At 47.0% G+C, this 21,780-nt stretch overlaps 1 protein-coding gene across 11 annotated transcripts in view; it reads right to left on the reverse strand.

Moving 5' to 3' along the window:
* The window catches only part of LOC309400700 (chromodomain-helicase-DNA-binding protein 8-like), a 146,461-nt gene that overhangs the window by 49,415 nt on the left and 75,266 nt on the right, over nt 1-21,780 (reverse strand). For all 11 annotated transcript variants that reach the window (XM_081969320.1, XM_081969319.1, XM_081969325.1 and 8 more), the window contains 7 exons: nt 19,869-20,112; nt 12,163-12,339; nt 9,359-9,502; nt 8,444-8,699; nt 6,370-6,583; nt 4,870-5,065; nt 1,751-1,918 (listed from right to left, as the gene is read on the reverse strand). In XM_081969320.1, the coding sequence (XP_081825446.1) occupies nt 1,751-1,918; nt 4,870-5,065; nt 6,370-6,583; nt 8,444-8,699; nt 9,359-9,502; nt 12,163-12,339; nt 19,869-20,112 (1,399 nt within the window). The remainder of the gene's footprint in view (nt 1-1,750; nt 1,919-4,869; nt 5,066-6,369; nt 6,584-8,443; nt 8,700-9,358; nt 9,503-12,162; nt 12,340-19,868; nt 20,113-21,780) is intronic.

Below are 21,780 nucleotides of genomic sequence, written 5' to 3' on the forward strand. Positions count from 1 at the left end.
ATGTTAGTCCTAATAAACGAATGGTTTTACTTTGAATTTCGTCCCTGGGCTTGTAAATTAATTAGGGCAAACTCTTGGAACCTTCACATTATAATTATATATTTTTTTTAATTTTAATTTTTGACAGATGATAGGACAGGTGCTCAGCGGTGGGATGCAACTGGTTTAACAACTAAGTTTAACCCTAACCCTAACAACCGGTTCAGCGCGTGTGTGCAGCATTCAAAAGACGACCGTTATAAGCTTCAAAACCTACCTTCTATGTCAGCGATGGCGAACCTTTTTTGGCTCGCGTGCCGTAAGTGGGGGGGAGCGCAGGGGGGTCGTGTGCGGGCGTGCCGCACCCATAATGCAATGCGCGACACACACCCCAGTGTGCATGCGCACACTACAGGCGCGACCCCCCAATTTTTGCATGCTTTTTTCGCCCTCCCCAGGCTCCAGAGACTTTATAGGAGCCTGGGGAGGGCGAAAACAGCCTCCCCCGCCCCCCCCCGAAGCCCTCCGGAGGCTTCAGGGATCTTCAGGAGGCTTCCCTGAAGCCTTTGGAGCAGTCAAAACGACCCTCCGAGCAAACCGGAAGTGACTTCCGGTTTGCCGGAGGGTCGTTTTGAGCGCTCCAAAGGCTTCAGGGACCTTCAGGGCGCTTCCCTGAAGCCTCCGGGGCACTTCCAGTTTGCTTGGAGAGTTGTCTTGGGACTGTTGCTTGTATTCTCACAATTTATGTTGATATTATTTCCTGATTCCTTATTTGTACCCTATGGCTATCATTAAGTGCTGTACCTTAGGATTCTTGACGAATGCATCTTGTCTTTTTATGTACACTAAGAGCCTATGCACCCAAGGCAATTCTTGTGTGTCCAATCACACTTGGCTAATAAATTCGATTCAATTCTATTTTATTCTGCTGCCTTGTCGGACCAGTTCCGCGCTTCGCCTGCTGTACTCCCCGGCGCACCCTGTGACAATCAGCTGCATTTTTGAAGCTGCGTGTCTGCCCCAATGAGGTGCCCGCAAGTGTAGCGAGTGAATGCTCTCACAACCTGCGAACCTGTTAACGTTCACCTCTGGAGAACAGCTGATTGGGGGGTATTCCGGGAGGCCGATCCACCCGCCAATCAGCTGCTCGTGCTGAATCAGGCTAATGTGCTGAAGCAGATCAGGCTCTTTGCTAAGGATGCTAGCCTGATGAATTCACGATGGATGTTGGTAGGCGGAATCATAATGTGCCCCCCCACTTATTTTCCTCCCCAAAAACTAAGGTGCGCCTTATACTCCAGAGCATATTATACTCTGAAAAATACGGCAATCAGAAGAGTTGTCTTTTTATTGCTGCTTTCCCTTGTATTAACCTGACAGGGTGCAATTCTGCACTCCCAGACGTGAATTTCCCAAGAAGCGAGAGAAGCTTCCACCTTAAAAGTTTGGGGCACAGAGGTTGAATTTCTGATCAGTGGGTTTTCCCCTCTCTGCTCTTTCCTCGCTATATGCACCGGACCTAGAAAAGCAGGAAGGTTGGAAAAAAATCCTGCTTTGTTAGATCAGTAGCAGGAATGGAACCTGCAAATCTTTCCCCCAACCAATTCTCCCGGAAACTAAGGCGGAGTCTTTATCTGAGCTCTTTCCTCTCCACATCAGATTTGTTTTTGGGCTTCCGCTATGCTTCTTGGGAGGGATATCTCGCTTATCTCCTCCGCCAAGGTCATCTTCTTTTACTCTTTCCGCAGCAGCTTCCCATTCTCTCCCTTACCCCAGTGATGCTCCCTTCTCGTCCACTCATGGACTGCAGGACGGCCTTATCCAGGCCCAGCTTGAGGCTGGCTTTGTCAAACATCTCCCGCTCGTAGGAATTCCGAGTGATGAGGCGGTAAACTTTCACAGCCTTGCTCTGTCCAATGCGGTGGCAGCGAGCTTGTGCCTGCGGGGGAGGGAAACAAACAGAGGTGTGAAGCCTACAAGCATCCTTCAGACCCAGAGGCCGCGTGGATAAAACCCGATGATTTTTAAAAAAAAAATTAAATCAGATTTTTAAAAAATCACAATTTATTTTAGCAAAATGCTTTTCGACTAAAAATCTTACCTAAAGGTAATTATCTATTTAAGGTACATTAATAATTTAGTTCATTCAGCATGAAATGGAGCTTAGTTACGCTTCTTTACGTATTTTGGGAAATTCTTTCAATGAATCCAAGCTTGGCAAAGCTGAGATAATATGCACCGCGTTGATGCTTTTGCACAATTTCACCGTAACCATGAGATAAATCCAAAATCCAAAGTTCTGGAATAGTCCCTTATCCTATTGTTTTGCAAATCTTTCTTTTTAAAATATATTTTAATTATTTTTACCTTTAAAACAATGCGGTACCGCGAAGTCGAAGTGATCATACATTCACGTTATTTACAGCTAGTCTCACCCATTAACGATTAGCCTACTTAATACATTGTCTATCCTTCTGTCCAATCACAATATATACATTTGTTCCAGTCTTGTCACCTTGTCTTATACCAATTATAAAATCTGTTCCAGACTTCAAAATATTCTGATTCCCCTTTATTTTTAAGTTCAAGAGTGAGCCTATCTGCTTCTGCACAGGCCAACACTTTGCTGATTATATCTAGCTCTGATGGTATATTTTCTTTTTTCCAATATTGTGCATAAGTTATGCATGCCACAGTTAGTACATATATAATTAGATAAAGTGTATCTTTCTTAAACCCCTCCAGTATTATACCTAGGAGAAAAATTTCTGGATTAAACAAGATTTGGTCTCCCACCATTTGTTCTAACCATGATTGGATCGTTTTCCAATATTTTTTTGCCTCATTGCACGTCCACCACATATGATAAAAAGTGCCTGGTGTTTTTTATACACTTCCAACAATTTGGGGCCAGATTTTTAAACATTGTGGAGAGCCGTGCTGGGGGGGAGATGCCATCTGTAGAACATCTTATAAAGATTTTCTTTATACGCCGTAACCATTGTTAGTTTGTGATTAAGTATCCACTTAGCCATTGTTTTGCAAATCTGTGTACACTACAAACTGTATGATGGTTTGAAGAGAAATGCACCTGTGCCACCAGGCTCTACGTGTGAGGAGGAAGGGCAAGCAGTGAAAATGAAAGTGAAACCTTCGAAGCAGCTTATAAATATAATATTAAAGGGTGCCTGTTATTTCAGATCCATCATGGCCGCAGGCCATGTTAGCGGGCATCCACTCACTAGCTGCCTACCAAGTCCCTCCCCTTGTGTCACTGCCGCGTCACCAGCTGTCCCGTTAAAGTGAATGGGACTAAATACTACATGTACATAATGCTACAGGTAATAACTGCAGCAAGAATCATACACGCACAAAATTGGAAAAACAAAAATATACCAACAGAAGAAAATGTGTAAAAAAAAAAAAGCATTAGAATGTGCTGAAATGGACAGGCTTACAAAAGAAATAAAAGACAAAGGGGAATCTGAGTATTACTTAGCATGGAATGTACGGTACAAATGGTGAGAGGAAAGATGCAAAGAATAAGAAAGCATTAAAGGATAAAAGATTAAGAAATTAGAAAACAATATTAAAACTGCATAATTAAGAAGGGGGGAGGGAAAGTAAGACATGTTGTATATAAAACAGTACAGAATAATAGTTATAAGAGGAATATATATACACAGAATGATATAAGATGTATTGTATAGAAATAAGTACATTGCAAGTCATACGTATAGAAGAAATATGTATAAATTACCATATTAGTAGATGAAATATTTGTGTTTAAAAAAATGGGGGGAAAACTGTTTAATAAAAAGATTTTAAAAAAGAAAGTGAATGGGACTGTCGGTGAGTCAACAGCAAGTCAGAGGTGGAGCTGCTGCTCTTTAAAAATTATGATTTAAATCAAATTGATTTAATTCAAGTCTTTTTTACTACTGATTTAAATCGACTTATACAATACAATAGCAGAGTTGGAAGGGACGTTGGAGGTCTTCTAGTCCAACCCCCTGCCTAGGCAGGAAACCCTATACCGTTCCAGACAAATGGCTATCCAACATCTTCTTAAAGACTTCCAGTGTTGGGGCTTTCACAACTTCTGGAGGCAAGCTGTTCCACTGATTCATTGTTCTAACTGTTAGGAAATTTCTCCTCAGTTCTAAGTTGCTTCTCTCCTTGATTAGTTTCCACCCATTGCTTCTTGTTCTACCCTCAGGTGCCTTGGAGAATAGTTTGACTCCCTCTTCTTTGTGGCAACCCCTGAGATATTGGAACAATGCTATCATGTCTCCCCTAGTCCTTCTTTCTCTTAAACTAGACATACCTAGTTCCTGCAACTGCTCTTCATGTGTTTTAGTCTCCAGTCCCCTAATCCTCTTTGTTGTTCTTCTCTGCACTCTTTCTAGAGTCTCCACATCTTTTCTACATCGTGGCGACCAGAACTGAATGCAGGATTCCAAGTGTGGCCTTACCAAGGCATTATAAAGTGGTATTAACCCTTCACGTGATCTTGATTCTATCCCTCTGTTGATGCAGCCTAGAACTGTGTTGGCTTTTTTGGCAGCTGCTGCACATGGCTGGCTCCTATTTAAATGGTTGTCCACTAGGACTCCAAGATCCCTTTCACAGTTACTACTACTGAGCAAGGTATCACCTATACTGTACCTGTGCATTTTGTTTTTCTTGCCTAAATGTAGAATTCAAAAAAAACCTTGATTTAAATCAAATCCATCCTGCCGAGAAGAGACACACAATTGGTACATACGGCAGTATGTAAGTCTAAGTGCTATTGTTATTCCAGACAAATGACATCTTAACAGAACCGATGTTTCAATTCTCACGTTTCTGGGCTACCGGTGTCTGATTCGCCAGAGGCCCCAACAGTACCTGCAAGTCGTTTTGAGGATTCCAGTCCGAGTCGAAAATGATGCAGGTATCAGCCGCCGTGAGGTTGATCCCCAGCCCTCCCGCCCGGGTGCAGAGAAGGAACACAAAGCGATCCGAGTCAGGCTTGCTAAAGCGGTCGATGGCGGCCTGCCGCAGATTGCCACGCACCCGCCCATCGATACGCTCGTAGAGATACCTGCGCGGGAAAGAGGCACAATTCTGTAAAAATCAGCTTGCGGCACCGGCAGCCAACATCCTAACCCATCCGTCTTCACTGCAATCGCTCGCGCACCTGCCTCTAATTCAGGCTACCACGAATTCTGAATGAATGCTGTAGCTCAGCATTCATTCCTGGTTCCTGTAGTCTGCAGTTCTTTTCCTCTGGAAATTCCCCCCTCCCCCCCCGAGTTTCCAGAGGAAACATTGCAACTACCATCACCTACTCAGGTGACCCTGAGGACACAGATAAAGCCCACGTGCTTCAACGACCCTCTAAGAAGGATGCGAATGAACAAACTGTTTTCAGGAACATAAACTTGCATTTCCCACCATCCAATCGAGAGCGGAAAAAGCTTCTTGGATGAGAAGTGAAATGTCTTCCAAGAAAAAAAACCAAGAAAGTCCAGTTGCCTCTTGAAAAAGCAACTCTGGGACTCCAAGTGGCCTCAACGACTCTCTAAAAAGGATGCAAACGACCGGCTGTCTGCAAGGAGGATAAATCCTTCCCTTCCCCACCATCCAGTCGGAGCTGAAGAAGCTTCTTGGATGAGAAGCGAAACGTCTTCCAAGAAAAACAAGGAAGTCCAGTTGCCTCTTGAAAAAGCAACTCTGGGACTCCAAGTGGCCTCAGTGACTCTCTGAAAGGATGCAAATGACCAGCTGTCTGCAAGGAGTATCAATCCTTCCATTCCCCACCATCCAGTCAGAGCTGAAGAAGCTTCTTGGATGAGAAGCGAAACCTCTTCAACAGAAAAAAACAAGGAAGTCCAGTTGCCTCCTGAAAAAGCAATTCTGGGACTCCAAGTGGCCTCAGTGACTCTCTAAAAGTATGCAAATGACCAGCTGTCTACAAGGAGTATAAATCCTTCCAATCCCCACCATCCAGTCAGAGCTGAAGAAGCTTCTTGGATGAGAAGCAAAATGTCTTCAACAGAAAAAAACCAGAAAGTCCAGTTGCCTCTTGAAAAAGCAACTGTGGGACTCCAAGTGGCCTCGGTGACTCTCCAAAAGTATGCAAATGACCACCTGTCTGTAAGGAGTATAAATCCTTCCAATCCCCACCATCCAGTCAGAGCTGAAGAAGCTTCTTGGATGAGAAGCGAAACCTCTTCAACAGAAAAAAACAAGAAAGCCCAGTTGCCTCCTAAAAAAGCACCTTTCTTTGGGCCAAAGAAGCAGTGCAAGATCAGAAGATGTGGAGAGGCCCACTGAATCACCAAGAGTTGGACACAACTGAACGGATAACAACGTCGTCGTCGCCATCGCTGCACAAGCTCTCACCTCTTTTGGATGAGGTAGTCTTCCAGGATGTCGAGGCAACGGACCATCTGGGAAAAAATCAGCACCTTGTGTCCTCCGGCTTTCAGCTTAGGAAGCAGTTTATCGATCAGCACCAATTTCCCGGAGGAACGCACCATGGCCTGCAGGGGAAAGTCATGGGGCACGTGATGGTGGCAGGAATCCCGAAACTCCGTCAAGATCTTCTCCTCGGCACCTAGTTGTTTTTTTTTGGAGGGGGGGGTGTGTGGAGAAAAGAATGCAGATGAAGGAATTATCCACATTTTCCACTATATATCATGACAATCATAAGTCAAGGCACTGACATGACCAATTTAAACTTTGAATCCAGGTCGCAAGTACCATTTTGGGGATCTGTCAAAAGTTTGAATGGTTGCTAAATGACCAAGGTAAGTTGCAGACTGCCTTTATTTTGCAAAGAGCAGTTTCCCCACTTAGATTTAATTGAACACCTACCGTATTTTTCGGAGTATCAGAGGCACCTTTTTTCCTCAAAAAAGAGGCTGAAAATCTGGGTGCGTCTCATACACCGAATACAGCAGCTTTTGCCTCCCAAAGCCCCGCCCCCTTCACCCTTCACCAAAATAGCTGTGCATACCCTTATGGAGGCTTTCAGAGAGCTCCTGGGGGCTGGGGAGGGCAGAAATGAGAGATAAACGGGCCGTTCCCCCCCCCAGCCCCCAGCAGCACTCTATAAGCCTCCATAAGGCTACAGTATGCATGCAATTTTTTTTGACAAAAAATGGCCCCGTTTTTGTGAAAAATGCATGCCTTTTTTTCGGGGGGGGGGGACGGGCCGGGCCCATTTTCATGAAAAATGGGCCGTTTTTGGGAGGTTTGCAGAGTGCAACCCCCCCCCCCCCCGAAAGCTCTTTAACTGATTGATGAGAATTACATTGAACAAGTGCTGTGCCAGCAGAAACACATAGCTATCTATTGTATTTCTCTCTCTCTCTCTCTCTCTCTCTCTCTCTCTCTCTCTCTCTCTCTCCCTCCCTTTATCTACCTACCTACCTACTCTCTTTATCTACCTACCTGTCTACTGTATTTTTCTCTCTCTATCCCTCTACCTACCAACCTACTCTCTCTCTCCCTATCTACTGTATTTCTCTCTCTCTTTTTCTCTCTACCTCCCTCCCTCTCTATTTCTCTCTTGCTCTCTCTATCCCTTTATCAACCTACCTACTTAACTACTCTCTCTCTCACTACCTACCCACTGTATTTCTCTCTCTCCCTGTCTATCCCTCTATCTACCTACTTTTTTAAAAAAATTGCCTCTTCAAAACCTTGGTGCGTCTTATACTCCGAAAAATACGGTGATTCCCACTGCACTGTCTTAGGCCTAAAGACATTTACCCATGTAGTAGGTTACAGTGCTATTATTATCCTTCTCATCTTTCCTGCTATTTCCCTTATTGGTATCTTATTATTTATCACTTGTTTGTAATTTATGATTAATGAATATGACCTATGACATATCACTTTGTTTTTTGTATGTACACTCAGAACCTATGCACTGGAAACAAATTCCTTGTGTGCCCAATCAAACTTGCCCAATAAAAAAAATCTACTGTATTCTGTGCTATTCTATTCTATATATAGTCTATTCTATTCCTATTCCTATTTTCTATTCTATTCATATTCTATTTTATATTCTATTCTATTCTATATATAGTCTATTCTATTCCTATTCCTATTTTCTATTCTATTCTTATTCTATTTTATATTCTATTCTATATATAGTCTATTTTATTCCTATTCCTATTTTCTATTCTATTCATATTCTATTTTATATTCTATTCTATTCTATTCTATATATAGTCTATTCTATTCCTATTTTCTATTCTATTCATATTCTATTATATATTCTATTCTATTCTATTCTATGTTGCCAATTCTATTCTATTCTCTTTCCTAATCCTAATCCTATTCTATACACTAATCCTATTCCTAACCCTATTCCATTCCGTTCCATTCCAAGTCTGCATTCTAGGCAGCTCAATCCTTCCGTTATCCACACCCCAAAAAGCTTTTCCATCCATTTCCTCACACTTACCATTGATGAGGTAGGGGTGGTTGCAACACTTGCGTAGTTCCATCATGGTGTTGAGAAGGTTGGGCATGTTGCTGTGCCCCGCCCCCTTGGAGAGGAAGTTGAAGTTCTTCTCTAGGATGGCCCGGTAGTACTTCTTCTGGATGTTGGTCAGCTCCACCTCAATGATTGTTTCCTGCTTGGGAGCCAAATTCTTCTCAACATCCTCCTTCAGCCGCCGGAGCATCATAGGCTTCAGGATTGCCTGCAGTTTCTGTACCTGGAGGGTGGGAAAGAGCAGCAGTTAGAGCCGTTGACATCTTGAGGTGGAGCAAGCTGCAATGAAACGAGTTTTGCAAGGACTGTTGGCTTCTTAAGACAGATGGACTGGAAAAAGATGTGTTAAAATATTCATGACTGGGAGAGACATGGGAACAAGGTCAGCCAATGACTAGGCATAGCAACTAAGTCAGCCGATGGGAGCTTTAACAGATCTGAGTCTGTGCACAGAATTGAAACAGAAACTTAAGCAGTCTGCTGCTCTGAGAAGTAAACTAGCAGTCTCTCTGGGCTTGTCTGCTGATGTGAAACTAACTGCTTGTGTTTGCCTGTAACTCTCCTGCCTTCTGTTTACTTGGAAGAATCACCTGTTGGTATTGTACATTTATTCACCTATTCTTATGTATATAAAGAAGTTAATGAATCCAGCTGCATCAGTTATCTGTCTCTGCTTTCTGGATTTGATTCTTCTGCAACAAACTCTGACAGGATGTCCCATCTCTTAAAGATGGTTTACCGGCTTTTCATGCACATTGCAGAAGTTTAAGCATGTGAATAATGGGCGAAATCAGCCAGAAGGGAAGGTAGAAGCAGAGGAAACGGGTGGTCGAGAAAGAGGAAAAAAGAGTGCCAACATCCAACAGCTCCCTTTTTTTTTACCTGCTCTTCAGTTTTGAGGTCCCCAAAGTCCTTGAGGAACTCCGACTCAGAGGGGAATTGGGAGGGTTCAAGGAAGTGCAGGAGGCTGAAGAGTTCTTCCACTGTGTTCTGGAGAGGGGTGCCTGTCAACAACACTTTATGTTCCTATAAGGGAGGAAGATGGAAGAGACATCAAGACAGATGATGAGATCACAGTACCTTAAAACACAGATGGCGAACTGAGTTGCCAAAAATAATAATAATAATAATAATTTTATTTGATTAGCCGCAACCCTCTCCCGAAGGACTCGGGGCGGCGTACAATCAAAACAGATAAAATACAGATAAAGACAAACATATATACATAAAGAACAAAGACATATACATGTGCATGGAGGAGGTAGACTCATAAGTGAAAGACAATTAAAAAACACAATTTAAAATCCCATTAAATAAAATTACTGAATTAAAAAACCCATCAGGAGCGTTATGAAGTTATGATTGAGCCAGGCCGGCTATTTGGAATAGGTGGGTCTTGAGCTTTATACGGAAGGAGCGGAGGTCAGTAGTGGTCCTAATATCCGGGGGGAGGTCATTCCACAGGGCTGGGCCCGCCACAGAGAAGGCTCTGCTCCTAGGTGCCGCCCCATGGCACTGTCTGGTGGACGGCACCTGGAGAAGTCCCTCTCTGTGCGAGCGGATGGGTCGTAGGGATGTATGGGGCAGAATACGATCCCGCAGGTAACTAGGTCCTGAGCCATGGAGCGCTTTAAAGATCGTAATCAAGACCTTGAAACGCACCCGATAGACCACAGGGAGCTAGTGCAGCTCGCGCAGGAGAGGTGTCACATGGGAGTACTTAGTACTCCCCATAATCACCCGCGCGGCCGCATTCTGGACCAACTGCAGTCTCCGAGTGCATTTCAAGGGAAGCCCCATGTAGAGAGCGTTACAGTAGTCCAGGCGAGACGTCACCAGCGCATGGGTGACTGTGCGTAGGGCGTCCCAAAAAAGGAGTGCACGTGTCAGGACCATAACCCGGAAGAGGAGCTGCCCAGGGAGCATGTGCGCGGCAGAAAATGAACTTCCAGTTTCCGACACGTGCATGCATGCCGGCAAGTTAGTCTTTCCATTACTGGCGCATGCGCATCAGAGGTGGTATTCAGCCGGTTCTCTCTGGTTCGGGCAAACCGATAGCAGCGGGTGCGGGAGGCTCCGACCACCCGCCCCAACGTAATGCGCAAGCGCTGCACATGCGCAAAAATGCGCCCTTACATTTGCGAATTGGTAGGGAAGGCAAGTGAATCCTACCGCTAGCGCGCGTGCGACAATCAGCTGGCCGGCACCCATGCTCACACCGAAAAACAGAAGACCAGCTCTTCCAGTTTCCGGCATGGGCGCATGCACGAAGGACAGCTGATCATGGCGTGTGCAGGTGCGCCAGACGTCCGGAAGAGGAACGGGCAAGGCGGCGCGTGCCAGGCGAGATGGCTCTATGTGCTACTTCAGGCACGGGTGCCATCACAGGCCTAGAAGAACAGAATACCAGAGATGGAAGGGACCTTGGAGGTCTTCTAGTCCAACTCCCTGCTCAAGCAGGAGAGAGAGCCTAGACCAGGGGTGAAATTCAGCAGGCTCTGACAGGTTCTGGAGAACTGGTAGTGGAAACTTTGAGTAGTTAAGAGAACCAGCAAATACCACCTCTGGCTGGCCCCAGAGTGGGGTGGGAATGGAGATTTAGCAATATCCTTTTCCCTTGGAGTGCGGTGAGAATGGAGATTTTGCCTTACCCTTCCCTTTCCACGCCCACAGAACTGGTAGTAAAAAAATGTGAATTTCACCACTGCCCTATACCAGGGGTCCTTGAAACTATGGCCCGCAGGCCTGATACGGCCCGCCGAACCCATTAATCCGGCTCACACGGGACAACAAGGCTGCCCTGCCCACATCGCCTCACCTACCCGACCCATCGGCCGAACATAGGTCTTACCTTTGTGAGCCCCAAGGGCTGGAACTGGAAGGTAAGATCAACGTTTTTGCCTATCAGAGTGCTTCTAGAGGCCGGGGAGGCAAAAAACTGGAAGTGGGAGGCCTCCTGGGGCCTCCCCGTCTCCCATTTCTGGCCATCAGAGTGCTTCTGGAGGCCAGGGAGGCCAAAAATGGGACATGCGGAGGCCCCAGAATACTGCAGGACTGTATTGAAGGAGGGCTGCCTGCTTGCCTTCCTGCCGGCCAGACTGACTAGCGCGGAAGCGCCACGTCCCCTGGTTGTGGGCCGGATGCGGGGCCCAAGGTGGCGGGGAGGGCGAGTGCGGCCATCAGGGGAGAGCACCACACTGTTGAGTAGCTCCAGCAGCTACAACACAAATGTTCCAAGCAACAAGAGATGTGTTATGACTCGTCGACCTCCGAAAGTCAGATTCCCACAACCCAGCACCAGTTCAGGGGTTCCTCCCCCCCTTCCCCAAATCAAGGAGAGAAGAAACTTAGAACTAAGGAGAAATTTCCTGACAGTTAGAACAATTAATCAATGGAACAACTTGTGTCCAGAAGTTGCGAATGCTCCAACACTGGAAGTTTTTAAGAAGATGTTGGATAGCCATTTGTCTGAAATGGTGTAGGGTTTCCTGCCTAGGCAGGGGGTTGGACTAGAAGACCTCTAAGGTCCCTTCCAACTCTGTTATTCTATACGTCCTATCTCCTCACGATGAGAAGTCTCTCAATGCTGGAGGCGCTCCTCGAGGGAAATCTCCAAAACAGCATATCCAGCAACGTGATCCATCAAAAAATATTTCGCAAGCAGGACAGGCGGCTTGGGCTCCTACCAGGTCCATATGCTTGAGGCTGTCCAGCAGTTTGCAGTTGCGGTTCTTCAGGCGGTGAGCTTCATCGATGATCACACAGCGCCACTCGATCTCCCTCAGCTCAGGGCAGTCCGACAGGATCATCTCAAAGGTGGTGATCAGGGCGTCAAACTTGTAGGCGCCTGGGATCAGGCGACCCTGTTAGGGAGCAGAAGCGAGCGAGAAATAAAAACTTAATTTCTGGGAAAGTCATTAGCAAAGCAGTTTTCTAGGCAAAGTTTGGAAGAGTTTGGCCACCATCTTCTTCTGGGGGGTCACTTCCCAGAACTACCTACAATCCTGGGTTGTTTTTTTTTGGGGGGGGGCACCCTCACCAAATATTAACCCCGTCTTATCCTGCTTAGCTTCCAAGCCCTGAGGAGATCATCCCACCTTGCTGAGGTGGCGGCAAAATCCACCAAAAACGTGACAAAATCACAAGCAACCGCAAAGATTACTAGGTGCAAATAGAAAAATACACATTGTTTCCAGAGCAAAGAAGATGAAAGTAGGAATGGTTAAATGGATGATTTTATTCAAAGAGGGAAATAGGTCTTTGTTTGGATATCACTTCTGGAATTTGTGCTTGTGAAGAAATAAAAATTGAGACTTTGACTTTGGTTTTGTTGATTAAAAAGATCTGGTGTTATAGGAATAGCGAGTTATATAGGGTTATATAAGGTATAGGGTTTCCTGCCTAGGCAGGGGGTTGGACTAGAAGACCTCCAAGGTCCCTTCCAACTCTACTATTGTATTATTGCATTATATATGTTATATATTGCTTCTTGTTCTACCCTCAGGTGCCTTGGAGAATAGTTTGACTCCCTCTTCTTTGTGGCAACCCCTGAGATATCGGAACACTGCTATCAGGTCTCCCCTAATCCTTCTTTTCATTAAACTAGACATACCCAGTTCCTGCAACCGTTCTTCATGTGCTTTAGCCTCCAGTCCCCTCATCATCTTTGTTGCTCTTCTGATTAGGGGACTGGAGACTAAAACATATGAAGAACGGTTGCAGGAACTGGGTATGTCTAGTTTAATAGAAAGAAGGACTAGGGGAGACATGATAGCAGCGTTCCAATATCTCAGGGGTTGCCACAAAGAAGAGGGAGGCAAACTATTCTCCAAAGCACCTGAGGGTAGAACAAGAAGCAATGGGTGGAAACTAATCAAGGAGAAGCAACTTAGAACTGAGGAGAAATTTCCTGAGTTAGAACAATTAATCAGTGGGACAGAAGTTGCCTCCAGAAGTTGTGAATGCCCCAACACTGGAAGTCTTTAAGAAGATGTTGGGTAGCCATTTGTCTGAAACGGTATAGGGTTTCTTGCCTAGGCAGGGGGTTGGACTAGAAGACCTCCAAGGTCCCTTCCAACTCTGCTATTGTACTGTATTGAATATGGAATGAAAAGAAGATGACTGAAAGGTAAAATGAAAATATGATGTATTTATTTTATTTATTTATTTTATTAGACTTGTTAGCCGCTCCCTCTCCATGTAAAATGAACTATGTATAATAGAAGATCTCCAAGGTCCCTTCCAACTCTGCTATTGTATTGCATTGTATGTATATTAATGTGTAAAAACAAAAAGTCGAGTTTGGAAATACACATTATTCCAATAGCAAGGAACATGAAGCAGGAATGGTTAAATGGATGATTTTATTCAAAGAGGAAAATATGCCTTTATTTGGATATCACTTCTGGAATTTGTGCTTGTGAAGGAAAAAAATGAAACTTTGGGAGGAGGAGGAGCTTCCGGAGGGAATGGAGGACTGCTTCTGAGCTCCGCTAAATGCGGAGGGCTCTTTGACGGGCGGGATGCTGCCGACCCTCATTTCCACCTTGAGGGTCGGGGATTTGGGGCGCCGAAGATCCTGGCACCCTGCCCGGCTCCAAGCTGGCCCGTTGGGTCGGCCGGGTAGCCGGACAGGAGGAAGATAGCGCGCCAGTCAGCGCGGCAAGGCGGCTGGCGTTTTAAGCCAGCATGGCGGCTGGCGTTTTTTGAGTCGGAGCGGCAGAGAAACGGAGCGCCAGCGCCAGCGGAGCAGCGCAGCGGTAAAGACTTGAGTGGAGAGGGCGGAGAAGGCTGGAGGAGGTGGAGGACGGCGGCGGGGGTCTGTGTGACTGTGTGACTGTGTGGATTTTGGCTTGGGATACTTAAAAAGATGGTGGCAACCCAGGAGAGCCGAGCAGCCCAAACTATAAATCTATGGATCGCTGAGCTCCAAGCTAGCCGGCGATTGTGCTTTAGACCGGCAAGAGGGCCCTGGGAAGGAGTGCAAGGCCCGAGGGAGGCCCGTGAGATCCGAGGCGCTGAAGGGAAGAAGGGAAGGAGAGTGAGGCCTGAGGCGCCGGAGGAAGTAGAGAACGGAAAGAACGGTGGAAGGGCTGCAGGGAGGCCGCAGGGAGGCCGATGCAGCCCTCCCGGGCCCAATAACAACGAATGTGGATTGCCAAATGGACGGAGGACCATTCACAACCATGGCAGGCCATGGAATGGAGGCTTGGAACATCAGAGGCCCATGCAGAAGGTCAGACCCAGTGCTTTGCTGTACTCACCACTACCCCCCCACTCATTTACCACCTACTTACTATGGGCTATTCGCCCTACCGCCTATTATGACCTACCGAACGAACTATTTCTTAGCTGCAATCTTTTATCCATCAACTGGCTATTTTATCTTATTTCCATCAACCATCATTTCCATTCTGATGCGGACTATTTTCATCAGCCTATCCCCTTGCCTGGACTATACTCTTGCCAGGACCATCCCCTTAGTGGGAATTGCGGCTGCTGATGCATATTATCATCTACAGCACCCACTTGATGAACTTGGCCCTGTCCAATTATGTTATACACGAGGCTAGACCTGCTACAGCTACGAGAGTCCCCCCTCTCGCAGTTATGGCCTCCAGCCCTTTCGAGGGCCCACCTTGAGGACGGGTTCATTAACCCAGAGAGGTGGAGGAAGCGCTCGTTGAGGGGTTTTTTAATTAATTGTTTTTTAAAATTTTTAAAGGGTTACAGGGATGGGGGGGGGGGGAACAAGACAGGAGGGATGGGAGAGCCAGGCACCTTGGTGTGGTCGAAGGAGGAGGGAGCGGAGTGGGGGAGGAGAGGGAAGATAGCATTCCTGTGCAGGGCTCTTTGATACCAACGGTCGTGGGGAGGGGCAGGTGCGAGGACAGATTAAGAGCGCGTAGTCGGTTGGGAGACCGGGGTTTTTGGTCATTCCCGGTCGTTTGTACCAACCCCTGCATACTAGGTGGTCAGGATCTACAGACCCAAGGCCTGAGACTGCTGTTATGCAACGCGAGGTCCGTTGTTAATAAGGCCCCCCTCATTCACGATCTAATTTTGGAGGGGGAGCCGGACCTCGCAGGAATAACCGAGACCTGGTTGGGCCACGAGGGAGGTTTACCCCTCGTGGAAATGTGCCCGCCAGGTTATCGAGCATTTCACCAGCCTCGGGCCCAGGGAAGGGGCGGCGGGGTAGCAGTGATTATCCGGGAAGACTTAGAGCCGAGAGAGTTCACCGTGCCACAGACATCCGGGTGTGAGTCCCTTGTCGTGAGATGGGGCCCAGGGAGGCAGTTGGGCCTGCTGATAGTATACCTGGCTCCTCGCTATACATCAGCGGCCCTGCCTGAACTCCTTGAGCTGATCTCATCGGTGGCGGTTGAGACCCCCAAACTTTTAGTGATGGGGGATTTTAATCTGCCGTCGATGGGAGAAGCGTCTGAGGGGGTTCGGGAGTTCATGGCTTCCATGACAGCCATGGACCTGACCCAGTTAATTCAGGGCCCTACTCACGAGGGAGGCCACACGCTGGACCTTGTCTTTGTCTCTGGCCAGTGGATGAGTGATCTGGGAATAGGGGATCCAGCCATTATTCCCCTGTCATGGTCGGATCACTCACTTCTCCGGCTTGACTTCCCTGGTGCTACCCCCCGCCGCGAGGAGGCGGAACCGGAAGGTATTAGATGGTTCCGCCCCAAGCGCCTGATGGAACCAGATAGGTTCCAGACGGAGCTTGGGCCACCTCCTGTGGACCTGACCCGCCCCCGAGTGGAGGACCTGGTAGACGCATGGAATAGTGCGACTACCGGGGCCCTAGACCGGGTGGCGCCTTTGCGGCCTCTCCTGCGGCGACGAACCACCCTGGCCCCTTGGTTTACCGAGGAGCTAAGGGTGATGAAACGCCACAAGAGACGCCTAGAGAGTCGTTGGAGATCCTCCCGTTCCGAATTTGACCGAGCACAGCCACGAGCCTATTTGAGGACGTACCTTGTGGCATTAAGAGCGGCCAAACGTCAACATTGCGCCGCTCTTATTGCGTCCGCAGATAACCGCCCTGCCGCCCTGTTTCGGGTGACTCGCTCCCTCTTGTTTGAGAGACCGCGGGAAGCCCCTTTACAGGGCAGAGCAGAGGAGTTTGGGAAATATCTACAGGACAAAGTCGCTCAAATCCGGATGGGATGGGCCCCTTTCAGTGGTCCAGTAGAGACGCCCGTGGCGAGTCTTGAGGGACCGCTTTGGGAGGAGTTTGACTCGGTTGCCATCGAGGATTTGGACAGGTTGCGTGGACGTCTGCGACCCACCACATGTTTATTGGACCCGTGTCCCTCCTGGTTTGTACTGGCATCCTGGGAGGTTACGCGCGACTGGCTCCTGGGCCTAGTGAACGCCTCGTTGGGTGAGGGGTTTCTACCGGCCGCCTTGAAAGAGGCGGTGGTGAGGCCCCTGCTCAAGAAGCCTTCCCTGGACCCAACGGACCTAGTCAATTATCGTCCAGTCTCCAACCTTCCTTTTTTAGCGAAGGTTGTAGAGAGTGTGGTGGCACAGCAGTTCCCACGTCACCTGGAGGAAAATGATTATCTAGACCCGCGCCAGTCCGGCTTCCGACCCGGGCACAGCACGGAGACGGCCTTGGTCGCATTGGTTGATGATCTCTGGAGGGCCAGAGATAGGGGTTGTTCCTCTATCCTGGTCCTATTAGATCTCTCGGCGGCGTTCGATACCATCGACCATGGTATCCTGTTGCACCGGCTAGAGGGGCTGGGAGTCAGGGGCACCGTTTTACGGTGGTTTGGCTCCTACCTCTCTGACCGGACGCAACGTGTGTTGGCAGTGGAGCAGAGATCGACCTGGAGGCCACTCACATGTGGAGTGCCACAGGGATCGGTGCTCTCGCCTCTCCTGTTCAACACATACATGAAACCGCTGGGCGAGATCATCCGTGGTTTTGGGGTGGGATATCATCTTTATGCTGATGATACTCAGCTATACATTTCCACCCCGAACCACCCCAATGAGGCCGTCGAAATGATGTCCCGGTGTTTGGAGGCCGTACGGGTCTGGATGGATGGCAACCGACTAAAACTCAACCCTTCCAAGACGGAGTGGCTGTGGCTGCCAGCCTCCCGGTTCAACCAGTTGCTTCCATCTCTGGCCATCGGGGGCGTGCAACTAGCCCCCATGGAACAGGTGCGCAATTTGGGCGTCCTCCTAGATGCCCGGCTGTCCATGGATGACCATGTAACAGCCGTGGCAAGGGGGGCGTTCCATCAGGTTCGCCTGATGCGCCAATTGCGCCCCTTATTGGACCGGGATGCCCTACGCACAGTCACCCATGTGCTAGTGACGTCTCGCCTGGACTACTGCAATGCTCTCTACATGGGGCTTCCCTTGAGATGCACTCGGAGACTACAGTTGGTCCAGAACGCGGCCGCGCGGGTGATTATGGGGAGGACTAGATACTCCCCTGTAACACCTCTCCTGCGCGAGCTGCACTGGCTTCCTGTGGTCTACCGAGTGCGTTTCAAGGTTTTGATTATGATCTTTAAAGCGCTTCATGGCACAGGACCTAGTTACATGCAGGATCGCATCCTGCCCCACACATCCCTACGACCAATTCGCTCACACAGAGAGGGACTTCTCCGGGTGCCGTCCGCCAAACAGTGTCAGGGAGCGACACCCAGGAGCAGAGCCTTCTCTGTGATGGGCCCAGCCCTGTGGAATGACCTCCCCCGTGACATCAGGATTACTTCCGATCTCCGCTCCTTCCGTGTACATCTGAAGACCCACCTCTTTCAATTATCTGGCCTGGCTCAACCGTAATTTTTCTTACTCCTCCTGACTGTCTTTTTAAATTTTAAATTTTAATTGTACATTGGGTTTCTTACAATTGGGGTATTTTAATGGTGATTTTTAACTGTCTAAATGTTGTAATTTGTTACCTCCTCCGTGCATGTGTGTCTTTGTATATATGTATGTTTATGTGTTTGTACACATGTTTTATGTTCTATATGCTCCATTGTACGCCGCCCCGAGTCCTGTCTGGAAAGGGAGCGGCTAATAAATTCAAAGTATTATTAAATTATTATTATTATTGATTAGAAAGACGTGGTGTTATAGGAATGGCTAGCTTACAGACACACATACACACACACAGTGTGTGTGTGTGTGTGTGTGTGTATGTATGTGTATATATATATATATATATATATATATATATATATATATATATATATATATATATATATATATATATATATATATATATATATATATATATATATAATATATATATAAAAATGTGTTAAAGCAAAAAGTTGAAGTTGGAGCGTGTTTTTCTTGTACTGTGCTAAGAAGAGCTGGAAGTCTTTTCCTCTTTCGCCTTGTATCCCATGCCCCCTTTTCGCCGCTACCTTCCCCTTCCCTTAATTTCCTATTTTTTTCTCCTCTCCTCTGTATTTTTTTATATTAAAAATAAAAGTTTATGAAGACCAACCCCCCCCAAAACCCAACACCCTCCCAAAAAACCACCCCTCTTAACCGTAATTGCTTTCTCCCTTTCTAGAGTAAATGCAGAATTCCCTTACGCTCTGAAATTTACCTCAGGCATTTCCCCAGAAATAGGTGCGAAAAACAAGCGATACAGCAAATTTGCTGGAGTCCGCTTTTTTCATCACTACTGGTAGTCCTCGACTTAGGACCATTTGTTCAGTGACCGTTCGGTGACAGCAGCATGGGGAAAAAAGTGATTTCCAGCCAATTCTCACGCTTGCAAAACCACCCAGCATCCCCACAGTCGGGGGGGGGGGGGGGGAGGGGGGGGGGCTTCAGAATGGGCATGTATTGACAACAGCTGTGGCGTCCCCCGGGACGCACGTTATTGCCGTCTGTGACTTCCATCAAGCAAAGACAACGGGGAAGCCGGACTCACTTAACGACCGCACGATTCGCTCTCCAACTGCAGTGATTTGCTTAACAGCCATGACCCCAAAAAAAGAGGTCGTACAACAGGGCACGGTCCGCTTAACAACCAACCTTCTTGACGGCGGAAGTTCTGAATTTTGATCGCGTGGGGGATGCTGGAAAAGTCACAACTGTGAAAAATGATCCCAAATGGGATATACCGATGTCTTAGGAATGGGAAGAACGGATGTAGGACGTGGTTTTTTATATCTTTGTTTTGTAAAAAGCTCCATAAAAAGGATTTATAAAAAGAAAACCAGAAAAATGGTCCCAAGTCGCTTTTTTCGGCGGCGGCGTAATTTCGGTCACGAAGTGAACTTTTGTATGTTGAAGACTAGCTTAATATTGCGGTGTCCCCCTCCCCATCTCTCTCTGTGCTCCCTGACGTTTCCCCCTCCCCACAAAATCCCTCTCACCGTTTACCTACCCGGGAATCCTTACAGTACATCTCGTATTGTTGAATCATTTGGCGGGAGGCCAAACTCCCATGGTACACAATGGTATTCATCTCGGTCCAGGTGTTGAATTCCCGCTCCCAGTTGGTGATGGTGGACAGAGGGGCGATGACCAGGAAGGGCCCCCGGATTCCCACGTTATATACTTCCTCCAAGAAGGCAATGGATTGGATGGTTTTGCCCAATCCCATTTCGTCGGCCAGGATGCAGTTTTGCCTGTGGAGGGGGTGGCGATACGGTTGGAAGTGGGGAGAGACAGACATTTGCGCCAAATCCTGATAAGGCTCAAGTCAATTCAGTTCTCCACCCAGAACGTCTACAAAAATAGGTTGGGTCATTAGCCATGCTGAACAGCACCATCTAACTCGGGGGTCTCAAAATCAAGGCCAGCCGGTTCGATGCGGACCACGGGGTGCTTAGATCTAGACCGCAGGGCCAGCCTGGAAACAGAGGCCCAGTCTGCAGTGCCTCTGACAATGAAAACGGATCTTGGGAGGGCCATGTGAGTGCTCGTGACATGAGTGACATCAGGCTGGCCACTCCCCCTGGCCACACCCACCCACTGCAAGGTCAAACAATGAAATCTAGTTTGATACCCCTGATCTAACAACTCAATGAAATCTAGTTTGATACCCCTGATCTAATAACTCAATGAAATCTAGTCTGATACCCTTGATCTAATAACTCAATGAAATCTAGTTCGATACCCCTGATCTAACAACTCAATGAAATCTAGTTCGATACCCCTGATCTAACAACTCAATGAAATCTAGTTTGATACCCCTGATCTAACAACTCAATGAAATCTAGTTTGATACCCCTGATCTAACAACTCAATGAAATCTAGTTTGATGCCCCTGATCTAACAACTCAATGAAATCTAGTTTAATACCCCTGATCTAACAACTCAATGAAATCTAGTTTGATACCCCTGATCTAACAACTCAATGAAATCTAGTTTGATACCCCTGATCTAACAACTCAATGAAATCTAGTTTGGTACCCCTGATCTAACAACTCAATGAAATCTAGTCTGATACCCTTGATCTAATAACTCAACGAAATCTAGTTCGATACCCCTGATCTAACAACTCAATGAAATCTAGTTTGATACCCCTGATCTAACAATTCAATGAAATCTAGTGTGATACCCCTGATCTAACAACTCAATGAAATCTAGTTCGATACCCCTGATCTAACAACTCAATGAAATCTAGTTCGATACCCCTGATCTAACAACTCAATGAAATCTAGTTCGATACCCCTGATCTAACAACTCAATGAAATCTAGTTTGATACCCCTGATCTAACAACTCAATGAAATCTAGTTTGAGACCCCTGATCTAACAATTCAATGAAATCTAGTCTGATACCCCTGATCTAACAACTCAATGAAATCTAGTTTGATACCCCTGATCTAACAACTCAATGAAATCTAGTTTGATACCCTTGATCTAACCACTCTAGTTTGATACCCCTGATCTAACAACCCAATTTGTGTCTAATGACAGGAACCGTGCAAACAACAAAAACCGACATCAAAATTTTGTTTCCCGTTCGGGACGAAGGGCAACTTTGTTCTGAATTTGAAGTCAACCATTTTCAAGCTCGAGTTATATTAGTTGACATCCCTCCTTCTGTTACGCTGCTACGATTAAGACTTCTCTGACGTTGGGTTTTGGAAAAACCACCGCTCAAAATAATGGGACCGGGGTGGGTAACAATAGCGCTTGGACTTATACACCGCTTCGTAAGTGTTTTACATCCCTTTCTAAAGCGGCTTACAGAATCAGCATATTGCCCCCTAAGAATCTGGATCTTCATTTTACGGACCTGGGAAGGATGGAAGGCTAAGTCAACTTTGAGCTGGCCAGGATCGAACTC

This window comes from Natrix helvetica (assembly GCF_964273705.1).
Source record: "Natrix helvetica genome assembly, chromosome: W".
Classification (NCBI taxonomy): domain Eukaryota; kingdom Metazoa; phylum Chordata; class Lepidosauria; order Squamata; family Natricidae; genus Natrix; species Natrix helvetica.